At 45.5% G+C, this 16095-nt stretch overlaps 7 protein-coding genes across 7 annotated transcripts; 2 read left to right on the top strand and 5 right to left on the bottom strand.

The window, feature by feature from the left end:
• Nucleotides 1–1095: 1095 nt before the first annotated feature.
• On the top strand, nucleotides 1096–1974 carry T069G_10112 (NAD(P)H-binding domain-containing protein; the record flags this gene model as incomplete). The annotated part of the gene is made up of 1 exon (XM_056177322.1): nucleotides 1096–1974. The coding sequence occupies one exon, from the start codon at nucleotides 1096–1098 to the stop codon at nucleotides 1972–1974; it is 879 nt and encodes a 292-aa protein (XP_056025800.1).
• Nucleotides 1975–3029: 1055 nt separating this feature from the next.
• Nucleotides 3030–3885, bottom strand: T069G_10111 (short chain dehydrogenase domain-containing protein; the record flags this gene model as incomplete). Its single annotated transcript, XM_056177321.1, has 4 exons — nucleotides 3030–3290; nucleotides 3342–3544; nucleotides 3603–3782; nucleotides 3840–3885. 4 exons carry the CDS (start codon nucleotides 3883–3885, stop codon nucleotides 3030–3032), a joined length of 690 nt encoding a protein of 229 aa, XP_056025799.1.
• Nucleotides 3886–4559: 674 nt separating this feature from the next.
• Nucleotides 4560–5948, top strand: T069G_10110 (aldehyde dehydrogenase family domain-containing protein; the record flags this gene model as incomplete). The annotated part of the gene is made up of 2 exons (XM_056177320.1): nucleotides 4560–4643; nucleotides 4713–5948. 2 exons carry the CDS (start codon nucleotides 4560–4562, stop codon nucleotides 5946–5948), a joined length of 1320 nt encoding a protein of 439 aa, XP_056025798.1.
• Nucleotides 5949–6151: 203 nt separating this feature from the next.
• Nucleotides 6152–8023, bottom strand: T069G_10109 (major facilitator superfamily domain-containing protein; the record flags this gene model as incomplete). The annotated part of the gene is made up of 1 exon (XM_056177319.1): nucleotides 6152–8023. One exon carries the CDS (start codon nucleotides 8021–8023, stop codon nucleotides 6152–6154), a length of 1872 nt encoding a protein of 623 aa, XP_056025797.1.
• Nucleotides 8024–8679: 656 nt separating this feature from the next.
• Nucleotides 8680–9390, bottom strand: T069G_10108 (DJ-1/PfpI family domain-containing protein; the record flags this gene model as incomplete). The annotated part of the gene is made up of 1 exon (XM_056177318.1): nucleotides 8680–9390. The coding sequence occupies one exon, from the start codon at nucleotides 9388–9390 to the stop codon at nucleotides 8680–8682; it is 711 nt and encodes a 236-aa protein (XP_056025796.1).
• A 1112-nt stretch (nucleotides 9391–10502) lies between these two features.
• Nucleotides 10503–12722, bottom strand: T069G_10107 (uncharacterized protein; the record flags this gene model as incomplete). Its single annotated transcript, XM_056177317.1, has 6 exons — nucleotides 10503–11191; nucleotides 11269–11540; nucleotides 11600–11788; nucleotides 11861–12415; nucleotides 12471–12530; nucleotides 12595–12722. The coding sequence occupies 6 exons, from the start codon at nucleotides 12720–12722 to the stop codon at nucleotides 10503–10505; spliced, it is 1893 nt and encodes a 630-aa protein (XP_056025795.1).
• Nucleotides 12723–13378: 656 nt separating this feature from the next.
• On the bottom strand, nucleotides 13379–14584 carry T069G_10106 (alpha/beta hydrolase fold domain-containing protein; the record flags this gene model as incomplete). Its single annotated transcript, XM_056177316.1, has 1 exon — nucleotides 13379–14584. One exon carries the CDS (start codon nucleotides 14582–14584, stop codon nucleotides 13379–13381), a length of 1206 nt encoding a protein of 401 aa, XP_056025794.1.
• Nucleotides 14585–16095: the final 1511 nt, after the last annotated feature.

The following is a 16095-nucleotide window of genomic DNA, read 5'->3' as shown; positions in this document are numbered from 1 at the left end:
AAAAATTCCATTCATAGCGCTCGCTCGAATATTTAGAATGACATATTAATACAATGATATTTTACACACCTAGCCTTAAAAAGTAACTGATTGAACATGAAACCTTCTCCTCTAACATGGCTCAGACTCATGTTGGATCTTGTGAACTAAGAATCTCTTTTTTCTAAGTAGAGAAATCGAGCCATTACCCAAACATGTATTTATTCTCATCATTTTTGTTTTATTTGCAGATGTTGTCAATACACTGCTCAAAACAAACTCTAGTACTATACTTCAGATTAGCTATCAACTTTGCGATGAGATGGTGGTAATATCTTATTATAAAGTCTAAGTCAGTTGTAATACGCGCTTTGTAAGAATCGCGAACTATGATATTAATCAATACTATTTTTAATTCCGAGACGCGCTAGCTTTCGACAGGATTCCAATTATTAATAGAGGGACAAAAGAAAAGCATAGTTTCTGTTGATAATTGGTAAATTATTCGTCTGTGCATTCTTGGTCACTTTCCTGTTGATCCATCAAGTCCTGCTACCGATGAAAAGTTGGATGAGTATTGAGCTAATGGAAGCCACTCCCCAATATAGACTAGAGGAGTACGCGAAATATTTATAAGGCGATGGGAGATCTAGCACTCGCTGCTCTTTAGATGTTGCACTGTCTGTAGCAGCTCCGAGGAGAAAGCTCAACGTGAGTGGGATCCGCCGGATTTAGATCAGTCGTAACGACGCCGCTTGTCCGCTGTTCACCAACATGCCAATTCTTGAATCATCTTTCGGTTTTAAACGAATGCACAGAAAGCCGATACTTACAAGAGAGTGTGTTTGATGGCCAAAGTTCTTTAGGATATAAATAACGAATGATAAGCTGTCACTGGTAAAAGATTCCCAAGTCGCGTAGCCAGCCGAAAAGGTCCAGATTGTTTGCGATTCACCACCCGGCAAAAGAAATTGTCTTCTTTGTTTCGGTAGTATCCTATCAAGCAAAGCTTTCAGCTCTCTTCAACAAAACAAAACCACTCTCTTCGATAACAAGCTCCGTATAGACCTTTGCGTCTTCACCCATTGTTTGTGCGCTATAACAACGGTCTCGGAAATGTTCGCCATTGTCGGTGCAGCAGGAAAGGTTGGCTATGCCACGTCGCTAGCATTGCGCGACGCCGGTATGCCCGTCAAGGCGATTTTGCGTGATGAGTCGAAGGCGACACGGCTTATTGAAATCGGTTGCGAGATTGCTATAGCCGATCTCTTAGACTCCATAACTATTGCCAAGGCGATTGGGGATGCTCATACGGTCCAAATTATCCTTCCTCCATCCCCACAGGCCAAAGATACTGCAGAAGAAATGCGGAGAGGAATCAAAAGCCTTGCCAGCGCACTTGAAGAGGCACGACCGAAGCGCGTACTTGCAATTTCTGACTATGGTGCTCACATCACCAACGATATTGGGATGCCAACACTCTGCAGAACATTCGAAGAGCGACTAAGCAAGCTCGATTGTCATAAGGTATTCCTACGATCAGCAGAGCATATGCAAGGATGGGGACGTGCTATCCCGAGAGCCATAGAGTCGGGCACTCTGCCGAGCTTTCATGACCCTCTCGACATGGTGTTTCCAACAGTTTCAGCTCCAGATGTTGGAGTGATTGCCGCTGATGTCTTGTTGCGGCCCGCTAGCGATAAAATAGTGGAAATTATCCATGCTGAAGGACCCCGTCGTTATAGCGCCAATGACGTCGCGGCGGTCTTGAGCCAGCTACTAGGCCGGACAATCAATGCTGAAGCCGTACCACGTTCGCAGTGGAAGGGAGCTTTTGAAAGTGTCATGAGCCCTAGCCTTGCCGAACTTCTCATCAAAGCCAATGACGCTCAGAACGAGGGGGGTTTGGTCGATGTTGAGCCGGATGCTAAGGAAGTTCGTTATGGGACCACAGAACTACTTGACGCACTGCGACCATTCGTCCCGCACCAGTAACGCGGAATCCAGAATGTGCCAAGCAGGACAAAGGTGGTGGATTATATGGATGTGTAACGTACAAAAACCGTTCCATTAATGAAATATTCATCAGTACAGCTTTCTCATCTAATTAACTACTTATATCTAAATACATGGCCTAGACAGGGTTTAAGGATTATTTGAACTGATACTGAAAGAGACATCTTACGAGACACAAGCTAAGTGTGTTTTCTAGCCAGAGTGCTTCATGGGTCGCATTGTCTGCCGTTGCTGGGTCAGCGTTCGGTAACGGAATGTAGGCCTAATCACTCCATTTGTGTCAAGAGCGGTAACCTATATCAATTGATATATGCTCGGAGATGGGAACATCCAACTGCTTGGTTGATGGGAAGACTCGAAGGATTACCGGTTAACATCAAAGCGTGAAACGACAACCTTTGCGCTGTTTATGAAACAAGAATTGACATCCATTTTGTTAGACATTACAGATTAGGGAATATTTTTGGTGTAAACGCATGTAACGATGGACACATTCCTAAACTTGTAACGCAAAACGTCTACTAGTATATTTTGTAGGCGTGTCTTATTGAAGCGGTTGGTATCAGTAAGCTGAGATTTGACATGATACAATTGCAATCTTCGTAAAATTCCTACTAGAGCGGAAACTTATTACAAATGGTATTTATAATCTAGGGGCATGCCGTCTGTACGGACTTATAGAGTGCCGAGGGCATTAACTCCGTTTGACCTATCATCAGTTGGTTATTTGAGCTTTTCTATTATGCTTAACTGACACCTAAGGTTCTTTGTACCGTTATACAATACCGGAGCTTCCTGCGGGCTTGGAGCGGACCATGAGCGGATTGTAAGCAGACTAGGAGCGGAGGGTGGGCCTGTATATTATAGCCAAAACGCTAAAGCACTCTGTAGCAAGGGCATCACATATGAAGAGAACTTCCCATACTTCACAGCGCATCCAAATCTCTTGCCACAGGAATTCTAATTAGCTTGCAATTTTATACTCTGTATAACTATCTTTGATGTATAATATCCTAATTGCCTACAAAAGAATGCTACCATGGTTGAATGACTCCATCCCGAGCAATTACCTTGCCAGCATCGGCATCTCGCTCACCTTCAATAACGCTTTTGATGAAATCCCCTCCCAAAGAAGGCGGCTGAGCACCACGTTGCTTCAGAGCCTCAGGATCACCCACCATGCTCGTTGCCAAAAGGCCAGGGGCGATTGCCCATGTTTTTACCCCGTCTTGCTTCAACGTAAAATTCCAAATAAGCATCAGCATGTTAATGGCCGCCTTGCTGCACCTATAGGCCTGTGCAGTTGCAAAATCCTTTTTAGGCCATCCGAGCTCAACACTTTGTACAGGTCTGTGACTCTGTGTAAATCCGCCCATTGTAGATAGTCCAGACGTAAGAAACAGTAGGCGAGGAGAGGTCGATTTTAGTAAAAGGCTTGCCAGAACAAAAGTCACCATATTTGTTCCGGAGACATTGATGTTGTATGTGTCATTGAAGACCGAACGGGCATTGGTAGTGTCAGTACCAATGAGGACATCAAATGCGATACCTACACCCGCAGGTTAGCTCGTTTGGTAAGCAAATTGTGAGACACTTAATTTCCTTACCTGCATTATTGACAAGGACATCAACTCTACCCCATTTGTTTGCGATCATGTGCGCCGCTCGTTGGATAGATTCGTCATCAGCGATATCGATCTGTAAGCCCTCCACTGTGTTTTGAGTGACCGGAACATGTTCGAATAGCTTGGCAATAGCGTCAGCTGCCTTGGACATGGACCGGCTTCCTAAAAGTATGTGGTAGGGCTTTGCGGATTTAAGCAATGCCTTGGCAGTCTCCCAACCAATCCCCGTATTAGCGCCAGTAATTAGAATAATTTCTTTGGACATTTTTAAAGGTGTCAGAAGTGTTATTCAAATGATAAGTTTTACACAGCTCAATATCGGTTACGTTCCATCTTTTATAACCAGTTTGACGTGACCCCTTTTTACGAGAGTCTCCATCTGATACAATTCTACTCCATCTTGAATGGACCTACGCTGTTGCATTTATGTAGATCGTTCAAAGAAAAATTCCTTACAATCAGTTGCTTATACCGAGAATAAAGAGAAGCCGGTACTACCGAAGCCACGTCTGCAGGAAGCCGGAGTATTTCCACAAAAGGTATAATTCCGAGGAACAATCATGATCTCGGTCAGAGTCCAAGATTCTTCGGATCAGGGAGTATGGAGTTAAAGCACTTCTTATGTCCATGATTGTGGCAGCTGCTTCGGGATATGCTTGTGAAAATTCATGCTAGTTGCCCATCAGGCGGGTCAAAATATGGTTGCCAAAGAGGCATGTGACTGTATCTGTGAAAGTAGTATATCCAATAGATGCCTACGTTGCAGATATAAATATGCCACTTGATCAGGGGAGATAGATATGACTTGATACAAAACACCTACACTATAGAATCTTACTTTCCAAAGGTATGTCGTTTGAGATTGATGACTACAGAATGACAAGAGAAGCTAATTGGAGATATTCTTAATATTTCATAGCACTTTTATTCACATTCAGAATGGCTTCACAAAGCGAATACCAGAGTTTTAACCCTGCAACTGGGAAACATCTAAAGACGTTTTCAGAACTGACAGACGAGGAAGTACGTTCTGCTCTCTCAGTGGCGCACGACTGTTTTACCAATCATTGGCGCTCAACCTCGATTACTGAGCGAGCAAGATTGATAAACGGTGTGGCGAGACGGCTGCAAGAGCGTAGTGAAGAGTTTGCGCAGCTTATAACACTGGAAGTTGGGAAACTCATTGCTGAATCTCGGTATGAGGTGAAATTCTGCATCGACACGTTGGAATACTTTGCTACCAACGCAGAAAGATTCTTACAGCCGGTAAAGGTTCCTTCCAATCCGGGCTCAGAGATATGGACGGAGCCTCTGGGAGTTATTCTTGCCATTGAACCTTGGAACTTTCCTGTACTCCAATTGACTCGAGTTGCCGCACCACATATAATGGCCGGGAACGTTTTAATCGCAAAGCCGGCACCCACAGTGCCGCAGACCTCGTTGGCCTTTGCAAAATTGTTCCGCGATGCCGGTGTCCCAGAGGGAGTGTATACAAACCTCTTCGCCACTGTTCCGCAACTTCATAGCTTGCTAGAGGACTTTCGCATCCGAGGTGTCACTTTGACTGGAAGTGAGCGTGCTGGCGCTGCGATCGCCGAGAATGCTGGCCGCCATCTGAAAAAAAGCGTTCTCGAATTGGGAGGATCAGACCCATTGATTGTCCTTCCTGACGCTCCTATTGACGATGCGATAAAGCTGGCCGTAGCTGGTCGAATGTTTAACACTGGCCAGGGATGTGCTGCATCTAAACGAATTATCGTCGTTGGAAAGGACCGCGAGCAGAAGGTCATCGATGGTATGAAGAAGGCTATGGCAGAATTAAAGCCGGGTGATCCTATGGATCCCAACACCACGCTTGGTGCTATCTTCTCTGAACGTGGACTTGTTGGGCTATTGGCCCAAATTGAAACGGCAAAGGCAGCCGGCGCCAATGTCATACTGGGCGGGAAACGCAGTCAGCACCCCGGGTTTTATCTTGAGCCAACGATTCTCACAAACATCGCCCCAGAGAATCCCCTCGCTCAACAAGAGACTTTTGGTCCAATTGCTGCCATATATGGGGTCGATACAGAGGAACAAGCCATCAAACTGGCTAACAGCACGGACTACGGTTTAGGTGCGAGTATCATTGCAGCTGACATTTCCCATGCGAAGAAAGTAGCGGCACAGATTGAGGCGGGCATGGTTTTTATCAACGGTCCTGCTTACTCCAGCCCCGATTTGCCATTTGGAGGTATCAAGAACTCTGGATTTGGAAAAGAACTTTCGGACATTGGCTTTGGTGAATTTACCAATAAGAAGCTAGTTAGAGTTGCGAATTCGACGTAAATATATCTCTGTATGTTGTCTCAGGGCTTAACAAGATTTTCCACGATGTGTGAAAGAAAGAGAAAATACGAGAACGGAGCAATGAGGATACTCAAAGTATTTACAAAGCACCGCAAATTATAAAGGGTCATAAATATTCTAAATCTGAAGAACTCTTGTAAAATATTTTTCACCTGTGAATAGTCCATAACTGGTAATGCGACTCATGTTGCAGCAAATCTGCTCCTTCGTCTCAACGTCGCTCCGTAGAAATAGAGAACGAATATTCCAATCACACCTCCGCAACTTAAACCAGCCAACAGACTCACTCCTTTGCCGACGCCAAGATTTATAAACAAGGGGCGTGAAAAATGAATGGCCCCGCATCCTATGCTGCTGCGCACAAAATCATTTGCGGCAAACAAACTGGCGCTGTACATCGGATAGCTAATTGCGATATAGATGAAAACGACTTGAAATATGATAAATATGCCAATCACGAAGATAGTAATACCGATAGTGGGAACAATCCAGGGGATTTTCGGACTGGAATTTCCCGTCCAACCAAAAACAAAAAGGCCAATTGGGACAAGAAAGCTCGCAGGAAGGCCAGGGATAAGTCGCCGCTCCGGCTCACCAAGGCCCTGTGTTTTAATCTCGGGCTCAAAGACGAATCTGAGGTATGCAACGTAACAAATAATAGAGATGCAGACACCAACGGTGATGGATAGGAATATTAGACCGATTTCGCCAGCGTTCATGCCATAACCGTTTGTTGGAGAAGCAAAGCCTGGGAGGCCTGTCCCATATACAAATGGGAAGACTTCGAAGAAAGAATAAAAGATTCCATACATGAGACCGATATACAAGCTGGTGAAAAGTACGGAAGGGTCGAATAAATTGATTTGCAGAGGCCTCCAGAGACTTTGTACGACAACTTCATTAACTGTGAGTTTGGCTTGGTCAATTTCTGATTGAGACTGTAAGTTGTTCTTCCCGGTGAGCCTGCGGAGACGCTGGGCGCGCCGCAGAAGAATGGTTGGCGTGGATGTCTCTGGCAGGAAGAAAAACAGGAGAACAAAGACAGGGCTAGCAAGCCAAAGAATGATCCATAATGACCAATGCCAATTCTCGGCTGGAACAGAAAAGCCAGACAATATTGGTCCAATAGCTGGGCCAGCAGTTGCAAACGCAGCCCAGCCAGTGAGCGCGTATGGCAGCTTGACGAGGTTGTAAATGTCACCAAAAGATGCTCCACCAGTCGCTAAACAAGGAGAGCCAAAGAATCCTTGTAGAAAGCGCAAGACAATTAATGCAGGAAAGTTGTTGACTACCGCAGTTCCAGCGGAAATGGCAATGAAGATGCCAAAGGTAATAATATACGGCGGATTGCGTCCAATGGCTGGAATCTCGGAGAGGGGTGAAAACACTAAAGGTCCGATGCCATAACCAAGAACATAGAGAGAAAGCCCCATTGAAGCAACTTCTGGTTTCACACCAAATTGAGCTTCGATAAAAGGCTGAGATGGCGTTATGATGGCAGATCCGATGTAGACAGCAAGAGTGTAAAGATATATCTGGAGAACCACAAAGAACTTCTTTTTGGATGACCAATTTTGGGGATTTTCTGGATCATCCGTCGAATACCAGTCAACCAAAGTGACTCCAGTTTCTGTTTTCTTGGGATGAATTGCAGTAGGATGCGACCTCACGTTCTCCTGGAGTGTTGCTGCTGTATATGCTTCTTGCAGACTGGCTAACGTCCCGACCCCAGACATTTGGGGTCGAGAAACAATTTTGGAAAGACTTTCGTCATCAAGGTCGCTTCCCTCTGATGATTGTGTAGAGGTATCTACAGATGGTGGTGCAACTGAATGACTCCGTTCATGATTTCTGAGGTCCTCCTCGGACAGATTGGCAGCCTCAAGGCCATGTGATTCTGTGATTTCTGTGGTCTCTGGCTCTGCCGGACCAGCATTCATATATAAGTGTGGACAGTGAAATGATGATAGTTCCTCAGGGTATTTGAGATAATTCCGCTTGGTTGTCCATCTAATTATTGCACCAAACGTCGTACCACGAAAGAGGGCAGCCATGGCGTAGCGTAGTTGAATTGCAAGTTCTATGGTTAGCCAATTGGTGCCGTTAATGGGTTACGAAGGAAACCCTTTTATAACCTTTTGAACTGCAAAGGCTGCCGGGCCACCGAGACGCCACCAGCTGCAACTGGCTACTAGATAGTTTAGAGTTTACCTTATTTTCGTGCTCTCAGATCGGGCGGCAGTCAAAATCCCAGCGTTGGCTAGCGCTAGATAGACGTGCATATGGGCCTATCATGTCTGTAAAGTATGTCATCCCACAGGCTTACTAGTTAAGCCTGAAGATAGCGTCATAAAACACAAGCGGCTGTTTTTTTATAAACTTATTGTCATCCAATGTGTTGGCAGTTGTATCCGAAATGTGGATTGAAATGGAATCCTTAGCACGGACTAAACTTCTACGTGAGACTGTAATAAGCGTAACACTTATCTGCATTTGCACAAAAGCAGGCACAAAAGCAGGAGGTGGCGGAAGGGATAGTGAGTGCCATTAGGAAGCGAGCATCAATAAATACAGATGGTGCCTTGTTCATACTGAGATGGTGCATAAAGCTGTAAATAAAATGTGGAGAGAATATGGACTCTATCTGTATGCTTATTCCGTACATGTGCCCAGTCAATATCTATTATGCACCATGTCTCACACACATTGTCTAATGGTAAGAGTATACATGCGTGGAGATTTGTTGTCCCTTCGCATCGTACCGCTTTGGAATAACGTTAAGTACGCCATTAATATCCCTTGGCTCGTAATCGAGGAGCATGGCTGCCTGTACAAGAACATCCAGGCCATAATTCTCCTTTAGCCAGTGTGCAAACATGTCCATACCCGCGATAGCGCCAGATCCCGTCCAGATATTGCCATCAACAACCCACTTCGTGTCTCTCGTCCATTTAACATTAGGGAATTTCTTTTTCGCATATTCAAATTCGACGTTGTTGACTGTCGCATTCTTTCCGTCAAGGACGCCCGTCTCCGCAGCCACGGAAGCGCCGGTGCAATTGGTAAAGAGCAACTTTCCTGCAGCGACATGGCGACGGATAAACTCGGAGAATTTGGGATGCAGTTCGAAAGTGAGTGGATTTGGCCCACCCATTAACAAAATGTCCAGCTCAGGACACTCGTCAACAGTCGTCGTGGGCACAATGCTCATCGAGCTAGTCAGCAGTACCGGGTCGCGAGTAACGCCAATATGATGGAAGTCGAATTGGGGAGCCCCGTCAATAACAGCTTTATCAACAGGACCCAAGAGTTGCAGGCCTTCCAAGAATTCTTTGGCGAGGGAGCCGAGAAGGTCGGTTGGACCAACCACGTCAACGACTTGGTAGTCGTAAGCGAGAATACCAAATTGAATTCGAGCCATTTTTAGCTTTGTGTCTTTGAATGGAAGTAAAAGAGATGAGGTGATGGTTCATGCCGGTTGAAATATGTGAATTGAAGGTAATTCTTTGGGAAATATATACAGCTGCGCTTCGCCTTCGTCGGGAGGAAATGCTGCACTCTTTCGCTTGAATCCGAATACTTTCGGCTTTGAATGTTCAATTGGGCTTAGCAATGCGCCAAGAGGAATTGAATGATACATTTTGTTTGTCCATCTGATGATGTTGAATCCTCTTGTACCGTGTCGGAAATCCGCTGGTTGCACCGTTTATCCAGCCCCTTGCGGAATTTAGTAACAGAGCCTGTAGCAAGTAAGCCTTATTCTAACCAACAGGAAATCCCCATATGTTGGTGAGAAGAAGCTCGTTCATTTAATATTATGAGAAGAGTATATTAGGATTGGAATGTATCTCGAGGAAAAAAGCGATATAAATGACAAAAGATTATACGGATGCTGTGACTACCTAAGGCCAAGACTGATGGCTTCTTGGTTGGCAAGCATGTTTACAGAGTCCTGTTGGCGAATTATAGACTGTGGAGCTTAACCAGAACTGGTTGTCCTGTTGTTACAGCCTGCACAACCGCATCCCAAGTCTCCGTCTATCCGACTGTCATCGGCTCTTACACATAGGAGAAGCGGGGTTGAGCCGCTTCAGTCCGCATTCCGGCAAGGAACGCGTTCCTTCGTGGCTTGGCCGGGGTACATCTCCCTGACATCCAACAGTTACTTTAATACAGGTGGCATGTTTTGTTGGACAGTAGCAGAGATCTAGGGAATACAATGTGTGTATACAAAGAAAATACTATGGAGAGGACGGCTTGACGGACCAGTGCTGCAAAGCGAAGTACCTGTTAGTCAACAGTTGGAACCCACTCGCTGGGAAGTATAAATTGGGGTAACCAAACCACTTCATCAGCTTGATTTCTTTCATTAAGGGCAGTATACATCCAATGGGGAGACTTTATTTAAATACAGGTGTAAAAGAGCCACTATCAGCCGATAAACATGCCAGATGAAAACTCGAAGCAGGCGCGGGATCTCGAATAGTATTTCGATGCCTGCCATGATGCGCTGATGACAAAAACAGAGTCAGTCTACCACTCTGGCAGCGCATCGCCATTAGTCCACCCCGCCGTCGTTGCCCAGAGATCTCGGAGTATCATGTCGTCGTCGGCACTCAACGAAGTTGCTATATCTCCTGGTAGTGTCGCGGTAGAGATGTCCGTGTCTATTACTGACTGCCAAAGCTTCAACTGCTCATCCATGCTTCCGTCGAGCATGGGGCATCCCAAGCTTAACTTTTGAGATGCCATTTGCTGCCCATGTTCCAAGATGGAAAGCCTTTGGACATATTTATCTTTGACAATTCTCATGATAGTCCGCATTGCGGAGAGGACGTCAACCCTTGGTTTCGCACTTGGTATGGGATCCGAGTCTTTGCAGAGTCGTTCCAAAATTTCTTCAAATCGCAAACGAGAGCGCACCCAGGAGGTGTCGAAGTCGGGGCATTCAGGTATCGCGAGTGACAATCGTATACCGAGAATTACACCGGAGATAAATCTGCACCAATCGGCGGTAGAAAACTTAGCCATAGTTGCTTCATCAAGGCTCAGAATATAGCCAAGCAGCTTTTGTATGTTATCTACGCTGGAATACAGCTGGGATGCTTCTGGGGGAAGCGGCGGGCGCCCTTTGATCAAGTGTAGAGAAAGACGTGGCAATCTAAGCAGAACGCCATCTTGTAGGCATAAGTGAACAAACAAATTTTGCATATAGATTACGGCTTTTAGAGTATCAGTTTCGGAAAAAAAACTGACGTGTAAGTGGGATATTGGAATGGTCGGAGATGTTAAGACATACGTGTAGCGGCAATCCGCGGCGGTATGATGGACTCTATGTCCCGAAGCTGTGCTTCAAGGCCCAGTAGTACCAGTCGGCTCTGCTGATGCGTGTGGCCTTTATCATCATTGATGGCGCGAAGTGCTTCGGTAGCCGTGCTGGATAGTCGAACAAGATATGCCAGCACGACGTCGTTATCAGCATTACTGCCCTCAAGAATCCTGCAACAACTTTCTGTCCAACTCGTAAAGACTGGGGGCTTGTTGCCACGAGACTGCCACTCTGCGGGAATTCTGAAGGTCTATTAGAGACGACATAGTGATGTGTGAGAAGGTAAAAGCTTGTAACTCACGTAGAGGCAAGATAGAAATAGCCTAGGTAGGCGCGGATTTTATTCAGCTGTTGGGCCGTTGCTAGTGCGTCAGGGTAGACCAGATTGACAGGCGTCTCTTGGTCTAATTCCAATTCGTGAATAACCTCCGCCGCCATGCGAATGTAGCGAAAGGGCTGTTTGTTCCTTGGTCGGAGATGAAATGGGTACCTGATGCCATTGTGTCAATATTCATCCCATCAGGTGTCCAGCTCCAGAACGAAACCGTAATAATATGCATACCAGGCGCAGTAGATAAGGATGCCTTGAAGGATCTCCACCGTTCTATCTCCACAGGCAACGAACTTTAAACCCAGGATTTTCCTAAATTCTTCATCATATAGGCTATTGCCCTGTATGGTTCGCGATCCAGACGCCGCAGCAAGAACCGCCAGCAACACAAAGGGCTGTGTTGACGCAAGCGAGGAAACTGAAACGTCGGGGTCTAATACAATGCAAGGGAAATGACACAGCATGGAGTGAAACGACGTCAAAAGAGATTCGGCAGAGGCAAGATTAAAGGACGGCTTGGCGTGAAGATCTGAAGTATGGTCGGCGGTATCTGTAGAAGATGTTGGAGTTGAGTCTATGCTATACATGGTGGCGTTGCTCTCGGAGAATCCAGACCCAGTGTCAGGAGCGATGAGGCTGTCGAAGAAGTCGGCATGAGCGTCTTGGAGAGACTTGAAGTTCTCTTCCACTTCCACCTTTAATGGTATTGCGAAGTCAATGCTGAAGCTTTTGGATGACCCGGCAGCAGGCTGAGAAACTGCCTTGGGATCCAAGTTTTGATCTGCACTAGACACTGGTTAGCTGCCTTTAGAAGCTGATGAGATGTCACAACTTGACTCACATCATCCGCCGAGCCCTGGGCTTCGTCCTCACAATGCATTCTCGTTTTGAGGCTAGACATCTGGGTGAAAACTTATCAGCGCCATGTCTTCATTGCGCAATAACGGCTCGCAGAGGGCAAATACTTGCGGCAGACACCAGGCTTCTCACTAGGCCGGCATCGGATTTTGTTATCTCGACAAGCTTCACACGCGGCCAAGATTCTCTTCCTATGGAAGGCGTCGCCACTGCCTTCAGGCTCGGCATCGGCCATGATGATAGCGTACTGGGAGGCACCAATGGCAGCCTAGATGATCAAGATCGTTTAAGCAACAACCGAAAGGATCATAGGTTAGATGAATAGTGCAGAGCCTATCCCATAGATGCCAAGAATAACATAATCGGATGAGGCACGCTTTGACGTCAAGCGGTAACACGGGGAATATTCTCACCCTCCCGCTCTAAAAGTTCGGAAATGTACAAGTAGCAGCGCGTAAGGTGGGGTTATGAGCGAACTCCTGTGAAATTAGGCCGAAACTTTGGTGCTTAACTATCAGCTCCTTGCAGGCATAATCATACAGTACGAGTGTGTACAGTATGCAGAGTCCCGCTCAACAAGGGACGCGGGCGGGGAAGTTCCAGGGAAGTGCATCAAGGGAAACAAGAAGGGTGCTGAGTTGTACTCTGTACAGTAGTCTAGATACGCAGGATGTTGATTAGAGACTTGTTCGAGACAGCTGTTCCCAGAGCAGAGATGGGGAGCATCTGGTTTGTATAGAAAATTGGTTGAGATGAGTTGGCGCGCCAATGATCTCCCTTCAACTCGCAAAGCCAGCAGCAATGCTACCTCTCTCGCTTCTAGGTACGGCTAGGCTCAGATGCCGTATTCAAATGCTAGTGAAGGATAAATAATAAACCAACATTTTCAGGCTACCTATTAGCAAAACCTAAACGAATATCTTTAACTAATATTTCGGGTCTCTCAAAAGCTCCAAAATGTTTGCCTTTGTCCACCGTGTGAAAGTGAATCATGTTTGGGTAACCCTTCTCAGCCCACTTTTTAGGGTGCTTGAATATATCCTTCTCAAAGACGAGTATCGCAACCGGCATATCAACAAGTCCAAAGTCAAAGTTGAAGTGTCTATCCTCCCAAAATACTCTTGATATGGAACCAGCGCTTCGTGAAAACCAATGAACACTGATATTGTCCAACATTTCATCAAGTGTAAGCGCATCTACTGGATCACCGGAGTTATCAGTCCAGTCTTGGTATTTGTCGTAGATCCACATCGCTTGGCCCACTGCTGAATCAGAGAGAAGATACGCAATCGTCTGCGGCCTTGTACTCGAGATCCATTTCCATCCACTCATCTCGTTCTGCGTAATATGGAATGCTTCCAATGCCCTACTCTCTTCATCTGTCGGATTTTCAAGCGTTTTGGGGATGGATAGAAGGAGATTCAAGTGAATGGCCACAAGGCCCTTAGGTCGCATTTGCGCCATCAATGTCGTTATTGCGGCCCCGTAATCACCACCTTGCGCAAACCATTTCTCATAACCGAGGCGTTGCTCCATCAATGTAACGAGAGCTTTGGCCGTATGCTCCATATTCCATCCAACTTCTTTCGGTGGCTCAGTAAAACCCCAACCAGGTAAACTGGGGATAACGACATGGAAAGCTTCGTCAGAGCGACCGCCATTCGAAGCAGGATCAATGAGTAACGGAATGCATTTCAGAAACTCAACAAACGACCCTGGCCAGCCATGTGTGAGAAGAATTGCCTTTGCATTAGGCTCATTGGAGCGAATGTGGAAAAAGTGAATGCTCAAATTGCCAATCCTTGTTGTATATTGGGGATACTGGTTGACTTCTCGCTCAAAACGCCGCCAATCATATTCGTCTTTCCAGTAACTCGCTACCTTTTGAGCTATGCTCAAAGGCGTACCCTGGAATCCTCCATCGGTCACCTCTTTGTCTGCCCATCTCGTTTGAGCAATGCGCCGCTTCAAATCGTCAATGTCTCCCTGTGGGATATGGAGAGTGAATGATTCTATGGCCGCGCTATCGTTTACTTGGTCGTTCATCGTTAGGACTATTATCGCTGGTCGAATTTGGTGGCCCTTCAAATCTTTCATCATGGGCTTGGGGCTGGTTTATATCTTTCTCTACTCTGCTAGCAAAGATAATTCCATCATTTAACTACTTTCGAATCATTTCCAGTTATTCCCTAATGCATCGGCCGATGCATTAGTCTTTTTTCTTAAGTGAGTTCTGAACAACCATGTCAGCATTAGAGAAGCATAACAGTATAGGATTCTTGGTATGCTATTTGGGACAAATATTCTGGTTTAGTAATGATGAAATCACATATCGCACTAACATGGCAGGGTACCGGCGGCTGCATTAATTAGCAAATGGAAAATGTCACTACTTGGCCAATTTGTCAGCAAGTCTTCTGCTCGAGGCCATCTGGTAACTGTACAAATAATTATTGTTAAAGAAGAAAAGAGGAATAATTTGCCGTTCTATCTAGTGGAAGGTGTGTTGAAGGTACCAATTTTACTGCTATGCCTCAGACAGCCAAATGCGAAAAGGATTGACGCTTTCTATTGCAGCATTATAAAATATCACTTCACAGTGATCTGAGTTAATGCGATATATCCAGTTAGGCAATTGAGTGTCCTTTGGAATTATGTTAATTCTGGTACAGGTACCGACAATATTTTCTTGTCCTGCATAAAGATTTGATGTTCAATACTATAGACCCATTTTTGCATACGCGGCATTCAGCATCTTTCTCTAATGTGTTGGTAACTGCCTCGTCTCCCTTCTTTCGCAAATGCCAGTCTGAATACTTTTCAACAGATCCGCTATATAGCAAGACTTAGCTGACTGGTAAGAGACTTCCATCAGAACTAACTTACCTCCTATGGTCCATCTTCGGAAAAAGTTTTCCATTGTGAATAGCATATCCTCCATATCATCACGAGTCGTATAATTGTGGGCGACATCAATGGCTGCGTAAACACCTCGCAATTGGCAGAACATTCCAATTAATGAAACACGGGATACATCTATGCCTCTAATGGCATGGAAAGAGATTTTCGCAGTATCCCATATCATTTGACAAGAGGTTTGCAGTGCCAGGTCATCCAGTGAGCCAAGCATAAAAATTTGTTGTGTTGCATGGCTTTGCCGAAGGACGATAAGGGAACAAATAGCTAGAGAAATAATGTCACAAAGATACATGGAATGACTGTCCTTTGATTCCATCAGCGCTGTCACCAATGCCTGCATAGCATGATCCACAAAGTTATAGCTTTCATCAACGTCATATCCATGATGTGAACAATAAACGTGATGCAGAACCCGACCAGATGCTAAGGCAACTTGAGCCATAGTATAAAGTTGTTGAGAAGGAGAGGCACCAAACGATGCAGACTCTCCAACAAAATGCCGTCGAATTAGACGCTCAATACCTTTGCTAAAAGGACTGTTCGGGTTGCATAGTGAAGGAATTGAATTATCTGCACTCGATAGCATTATTATCCTATGGCAAGTGAGAAAAGTTGGTCTTTGAATTGTTCAGAAAGGAGTCCCCACCGATCCAAGATAAGGAGCGATACTCTAGTCTGCAATGGAATAT

The sequence above is a fragment of the Trichoderma breve genome, chromosome 6 (assembly GCF_028502605.1).
Source record: "Trichoderma breve strain T069 chromosome 6, whole genome shotgun sequence".
Lineage (NCBI taxonomy): Eukaryota > Fungi > Ascomycota > Sordariomycetes > Hypocreales > Hypocreaceae > Trichoderma > Trichoderma breve.
The sequence above is the reverse complement of the archived record's forward strand: the minus strand, read 5'-3'. Positions and strand labels throughout refer to the sequence as shown.